Raw genomic sequence first — 7,547 nt, forward strand, 5'->3', positions numbered from 1 at the left:
GTGGATGACTGCTCCAAATATGAGAACAATCAAGACAGACGTCATTATTATACAAACTGACGCAACTCTTCAAACATTATAGGCTAGCTAGGCTTCTTTACAAACAGGCTTAAATTGATTGCACGCTGGCCTATAGAAAGGGACCTGGTGGTGACCTCGGGGTGGAAGGTGTTCCAGCCGCGTACAGATAGTTCATCATGGCCGCCCGTAGCAAGAGTCTTCTCTACTTCTGGAACTTCTTCGAGAAGACCGGCGGCTATTCCTCTCGTTTTCCGTCTTTCTTAGACTTTTGGAAGTTTGCCGCCAACATAGCGATAAAGGACGGTGACTACCTAGTGACCCAACTGCACCGAAACCTCAACCCAAAAGGTAAACACGTAGTGAGGGTGTTCGAACTACACTATAAGAACTCCCGGTGTGGCGGTTTCAGTCTTCCGCCGTGTTCAGTTTTCCGGGTGACGTAGCCGGACATTTCACCACATTGTTGGAACGGTTTAAGCTTTCCGGCGTGTTCAGTTTTCCGGGTGACGTAGCCAGACAAAAATACAGCCGCGAGTACCCTGGCGAGTACTGTAGTTCTCTCAGTGACCCCAAAATTGTTTATTATTACGATTCTTTTCTTGCCCCATCTTTAGTCACATTCTCTTGCCCCATCTTTACACGTATTCATGCGTACAACTGTAAGCAGGTCACACTGCTTGTGCCACACCAAATTCTCTCAGACGATCCACGCGTTCGCTGCTCGTTGTACTCGTGGACGCCGCCATGACAGCTACCGGAGAGTAACACGGATGACTCAATACAGCACTAAAAATTGACTACTTTTGCTTTCTGTGCGCAGGCATCGCATGACGTAATGTTACCGTATTTGGTCATTCGGAAAACTGAACACGGCGGAAAGTTGAAACCGCCACATCGGGTCCGGGTCACATTTTTGCCCGAAATTCCGTGGGCTGAAGGAGGAGGATTCAAAAGAGGGCGCTATCAGAAGAAGTTTGTACATAATTTTCGCCATATGGGGGACCAAATCTCCGGGGCGGGGGGGGGGGGGGGGAGGGGGACACCAGGATCTCCTACCGGGTCCAATATTACATAACCAAGTCCGGGTGAAAGTGACCCGGGAAGCAATAATCAACATTGTGATAATTGTTGTTATTCAAGAAATGCCAAGTACCCCAAATCGATAAAGTCATTTCCAGACTTTTCATAATAGGCCTACAAAGATTTTACTGAGAACGGACGCCCGATGTGGCAGAAGTTCTGCTACCCCCACCCCCCCCCCCCAAAAAAAAAAAAAGCTTCTCCTGACAGTGCCTCTATTGAAACAACCTCCTCCAACCCTCATTAGAAATTCCGGGGACAGATTTTCCAATGATACCGTAACACTGCATTATTGCTGCTCGAAAGGCTCTATGGTTACCAGATGGTACTTGGTAAAATCGTAATAATTTTTTTAATTTCATTATTAATCGTAAACAGCGTTAAAAAGTTTCATTTCTTCAGTCTTTTTATTAACCAACAGCTTTCTATCCATACGTGAATCATGCGGCATTTGATGGGATGGACTCTCGAGTTTTCGGGAGCAAACCCTCAACAGAATGGATTGAAGCCATGAAAGAAGGACTTACAGGCCCCGGCACCCTGCTAGCCTACCCGGGTAAGTTGTTAAAAAACACAGCCTATTTAAAGTCCGAAGCACGCTGCAAAAGCTTTCCTTTCTCAAAAAAAAGACTACTCAGGTGGTACCCGAGGGTGAGTCTTTTATTTCCACAGATGAGCATGACACAAAAACTATTTTTCTTGACACGTAAATAATGTAAGATAGGATTTGAAACTTTGCATGATGGTGGAAATAAGATATAGAAGGGTTTGCGGTAACACCATCTAATGACTATCTCTAAATGAGTTGGGGTGGTTCTGAAAAGAACCGTTGATTAACTCGACGTTTCGATCAGTATGCTCTGATCGTCTTCTGGATAATGTATCAAGCATTGCATATTAATAGACACTAAATCTATGGACCATCCCCCCTTTTGACGTAACACAGGTGGGTACAATGAGATCGAGACTACCACCGGCAAACCACTAGGTCCTTGGCTGCCCAAGGGTGATAACATCTTTCTCGTGTCAGCTTTTAAGGTAGGTTTGGGATTACATCTCATATATTATTCGTTCAAAAATCTTTAGAACGACCCCCCCCCCATGAAAAATATACTTTGTTTTGCTCGATTCGTCCTATTCGTGCTGTCAAAGATTTCCACACGGTGCTATAACTGTTATTCTTGTTCTTAGTAACAGGTAGCTGATGAGAAGGACGCCAAACTCCAGGAGACGTTCGAGAAGGTTTGGAAGGAATCTTCAGGAACCAACTTCATCCTCAAGAATGCTCCCAAGGCGCTCGGCATCTCTAACTGCGGCCTGTATAAGAAGTTTACCGAGCCTCCCGGGATGCTGTACGTCCTCAGAGCCGAGCTGACTGGGGCTGGGGTGGACTCTGAGCCGGCCAAGACCTTCCTGGCGCAACTCAAGGAGTTCAAGTACCCGGACTATTTGCAGAAAGTGGACAATGAGCTTTACATGGCGGATTCAGAAAACATCATTTTCCCTCCAGCGGGGAAGAAAGATCTCCCGGAAGGCTTTGCGTACAAACCGGACTAAAGATTGATAAAACAACAACCATTGTCATTGAAACGGGCGTGTTCTTATTGTGAGTCTTTTTGTATAACTTATTTGTGTTTATTTGTAGTTCTTATACGCTCGGCCATTCGGCCACTTGGTTGTTGGGCTCGCCGCAATTCAGCATCATATGCATAATATTTGATAGATTGAGATTATTCCTGCGCCAACAAACAGGGATATCAACACGGGGGTACCGCCAACGAAACTCATTTTGCATAGCGGCTGGGCCCAATTTCATATAGAGCTGCGAAGCACCAAAATGTGCTTCGCATGAAATGTCTTCCTTCATAAAACAGGATTATCGACTAAATTCCATTTGTTGCATATTGCTTGTTACTGGCATTCAGCTGTTGTTTGCTTATCCTGAAAATCACGTGGAAATTTGGCTGGTTATCCTGTTTTTATCAAGGAAGAAATTTCATACTTAGGAAATTGTTGTGCTTAGAAACTCTATGAAGTTGGGCCCTGGTCTGGATGTCGCAGGTTCAAATCCCACTGTACTCAAATTTACTTTACAACCTCAAGAACTAACCTCAGAGCCTAATAAAAGGCTTCAGTCTTGAAGTCTTTAAATATTTGAGTGAGAAATTACCTAATTTTTTAAAACTACGTTAACTTCAGAGGTAGCCGTTTCTCAATGTTTTGCAACTCTCCGTTGATTGTTGCCAAGTAAGTTTGTATGCTAAAAATTATTGTTTTGTAATATCGACAGTGTCCCGTACCTTAATATTGATTTGGTATTCTTTACAAAATGCATCTTGACAACTTTACGCGGTAAGAAGAACAGAAGGGTGGAAAATGAGTTCCCGGGGGTGGCCGATCTGTGGTAGGGAATGGAATCCCCTGCATCCATAATGCATGTCGGTTGCGTGTCTTAAATCTCGGAAGATAACTGGAGTGAGTGTTGACAAAGACCAGTCTTCTCACTTGCTGTATATCAAACATGTGCAAACAATAACAAACCTGTGAAAGTTGAGCTCAAGCGGTCGTCGAAGTTGCGAGATAATAATGAAAGAAACAAATGTGCGTTCAGATGCTTGCTCGAAATCAAATTCGGGGAATTACTTCTTTCTCGAAAACTACTCAACTTCAGAGGGAGCCGTTTCTCACAATCATTAATTTTATTCTACCAACCTATCCCCATTACTCGTTACCAAGTAAAGGTTTTATGCTAATAAATAGTTTGAGTGCTCCCCAATAGTATCCACTTTCTTTAAAACCAACTTTGAAACTCAAAGGAACTTCTTTGTTAGAATGTTTCTCTCCAGGTTTCGAGGGAAGCCGACTGTTTTGTAAAGTGTCAGCCTATACTACACCATGTTATTTCTTTCTACAGGGGCTGATTTCACAAAATTGGCAGTATTACCGTAGAGTGACATTTTTACCTAGTTACAGCTCTATGTGAAATACTTATGGACCCGGGCCCGATTTCCCAAAAGCAATACAAAAAGTCATCGCAAGACACAAACTTGTCAGTATTAGGCTACTAAAATGATTTGCATTGTGACATCGCACTTTACTTATCAACTACGACTGATTTGCAGTTAAGATCAATCTTAGCTCTACGGTGAAATTTGCCCCAGGGTCAAGTAGCGTTAATCCGGTTAGGAAATAATAACACATTAGGTCTATATACACTCGGAAGAAAAGCTCGAACACAAAACACTGTTGCCGTAGAGAAAAACAACGCACACGTAATCATTTCTTTGCATCAAATTTCCCTCTCGACTTTCGGAGTGGCAGGAGAGTCACTCTGTCCCCCTGAGATTATATCCCAACGGTGAATGGTGTGCAGCGCCCTCTATTGAATCATTTTCCTTCAGCCAATGTTAATTTCCCATGGCGGCAGAATTTCCTGTGGCCATAATTCCCTATTGACATCGGATCAACCATAATATTTTCCCTTCGGCTGTGATCTGAACAATATATCTTTGAGGAGTAAACGCATTTATAAATGAGATACAATGATTACACTGGACAAAAACATGAGGCCGTTCAACCTCATACAAAAACTCCGTCTTGAGCGTAAAGGGAACAAACTGAACAGATTTAGGTTTCAAAGAAAATGTACACAAAATAATTGTCAGCAATTTCGGGGTTAACTGTTTGGAACAATCGTGCAGTGTTGGACATACGGTATTTCTAAAAATGTATACTTTTTTCTACCAATTGAATATTTCTGCAAAGTGTCATCATAGTGGTCGTTGGTCATCTTTAAAAAATAAATTACGTCTCCTCTTTCTGACGTCAGAGCTGAGCGCCCCCGTTCGTCAAGCCCATAATTACTACCAAACAACCTGAAGAGAAAAAAATAAAACAGTCAACCGTTTCATTAAACCAAACTGCAAATATTTCACTTCGTGTATTATTATCAGCTGTCCAGAAAGTAACAGGTGAAGCCTCAACATTTAAAACTTCAGTGTACAGAAGTTGTTATCCTTATTGGCAATTTTTATTGTATCGAAATTTTATGATAATTTTGTCTGGTGACATTATTTCTGCTTTGCAACAATTTTGTGCGCTAATCATTTTCATTCTCAAGAATGCTCCCAATGAGCTCGGCATCTGTAACTGCGGCTTGTATAAGATGTTTACCTAACGATACGTCCTCAGAGCCGAGCTGACCGGGGCTGGGGTGGACTCTGAGCCGGCAAAGACTTTCTTGGCGCAACTCCAGGAATTTAAGTACACTATGTCTAGAGGTGGACAGTGGGGGGCTTCTAATCCAGACAACATCATTCCTCCAGCGGGGGAAAAAGATCCGGAGTGGCTTAACTCTTCGTTCGTTCACGAATGTCCTGTATCCTCACTTATCAGAAAAAGAAAAGAAGAAAAAAAAGAATCTTCCTCAAAGTAGGCCACAGCCACGCCATGTGATTTACTTTCGACTGATGGTGAAGTGCAATCTTCAACATATTATTTCTTGCTGCAGGCCTACACGTAAGTAGGGTAATCCGGTTTGGAAATAGAACATCATTATCCCCTATCTTGGATGAAAAGCTAAGCCCGAATGCAAAACACTTTCCCGTTGCCCTTAGCAAAAAATAAAAGCAAAACAAAAACATTGCGATATTATTTCTTTACATCTATAATCCCCTCCATGAAACGGTCAAAGGTAGCCTAGTTTTACCATACAAAAACGTCCTTTCTGTTAATGGTTTCTCCAGAGAAAACGAGCAAAGTATACTGTTCGAAACGTTTAGACCAAACCGGCTCTTTTCAGAGCCAACACTCACTCAAAAGAGATTAACACATGGTTGTTCCTTCAAGTTTACTATTAATTATTTAGAGTTTCTTCCCATTACTGTTTTGCACGGTGTCAGTCTATTATTTCTAGCCGCAGGCCTAAGTAGCATAATCCGGTTTGGAAATACAACATAACATTCCCTACTCAGAAGTACGCAAGCTAAACCCGAACACAAAACACTTTCGCGATGCCCTAAGGAAACAAAACTACTCACCTCTTGAAATAATTTCTTTACATCAATAATAATCCTCTCCAAGGTAACGATCGAAGAAAGCCTAGTTTGACCATAGAAAAAGTTTCATTCTCCATGGTTTAACAGTCAAAGTGTTACAGGACTTTTTTTCCCCCAAGGAGAGTCTGTGAGTTGTCCAGAAAGTCTTAAAGGACGAGATAAGAATCTAAAATTAAAACATAAGTTTACACCAAATCATACCTACCTAGCATAAAATGAACAATTTGTTTTGAATTTTGAATTTTCAACACCATCCACTCCCTCCAAAGGGTTGGGGTGGGGGGGGTGTAAAGTTCATTATCTTTTAAATCAAGATCCACACAATTATTCTTTAAGTATTGATCATTTTATTTTCTATTGTTAGAAACTTTCAATACATCTTCGGCACAAAGGTCATGTGACTAAAACTAAACCATATTTAACATAATTTAGTCAAAGAAACTTATTGTAGCTAAAATACTAAGAAAGTTGCATTGGTTGCATGGCTTAAAGGCACTGGACACTGTTGGGTGTAATTGTCAAAGGCCAGTATTCTCACTTGGTGTATCTCAACATATGCAGAAAATAACAAACCTGCAAAAAATTTGGACTCAATTAGTCATTGAAGATGCAAGTGAGAACAATGAAAGGAAAATCATCCTTGTTGCACAAGTGTGTGTGCTTTCAGATGCATAACAAAAGGCTTCAGCTGAAGTATTTTTATTATTTGAGTGAGAAGTTACCTCTTTCTCAAAAACCATGTTACTTCAGAGGGAGCCGTTTATCACAATGTTTTATACTGTCAACAGCTCCCCATTGCTTGTTACCAAGTAAGTTTTTATGGCAACAATTATTTTGAGTAATTACCAATAGTGTCCAATGCCTTCACATATATCATAAAACAAATATTTCTTCGTTTTCAAATTATTTTTTTTTTTTATCTGTTATTCTAGAATTGGAAGTAGAAGTACTAAGAATAAATTAATACTTAGTACTAAGAATAAATTAATACTTAGTACTAAGAATAAATTAATACTTAGTACTAAGAATAAATTAATACTTAGTACTAAGAATAAATTAATACTTAGTACTAAGAATAAATTTGTAATACTTTTCACAATTAGACCTGGCATATAGAAGCATAAAACGACATGTGGTGGGATAAACATTGTCATTAATTTGTTATTTTAAAAAATAGGGCTCATCAAAAACGGCCATTATAATAATAGTATCAAAAATCACATACAAAACATCTGGAAATGCACAGAATAAAGTTTGTGAAAAGCACCATTTTTAAAAACGAAGGGGGAAGAGTAGATAATGCCAAATCAAAAACCTCCGTTCTTTCAAACAATGATGCAATTTCACTCACAACAAATACATATAAAATTATTTATGTCTTAATAAATC

At 40.3% G+C, this 7,547-nt stretch overlaps 1 protein-coding gene across 1 annotated transcript; it reads left to right on the forward strand.

Annotated features, from left to right (window-relative positions):
- The first annotated feature begins 197 nt into the window (after window positions 1-197).
- LOC117303985 lies at window positions 198-2,724 on the forward strand. Its single transcript, XM_033788456.1, has 4 exons — window positions 198-369; window positions 1,523-1,657; window positions 2,048-2,139; window positions 2,299-2,724. The coding sequence occupies exons 1-4, from the start codon at window positions 198-200 to the stop codon at window positions 2,656-2,658; spliced, it is 759 nt and encodes a 252-aa protein (XP_033644347.1). The 3' UTR covers window positions 2,659-2,724.
- Window positions 2,725-7,547: the final 4,823 nt, after the last annotated feature.

This window comes from Asterias rubens, chromosome 20 (assembly GCF_902459465.1).
Source record: "Asterias rubens chromosome 20, eAstRub1.3, whole genome shotgun sequence".
Lineage (NCBI taxonomy): Eukaryota > Metazoa > Echinodermata > Asteroidea > Forcipulatida > Asteriidae > Asterias > Asterias rubens.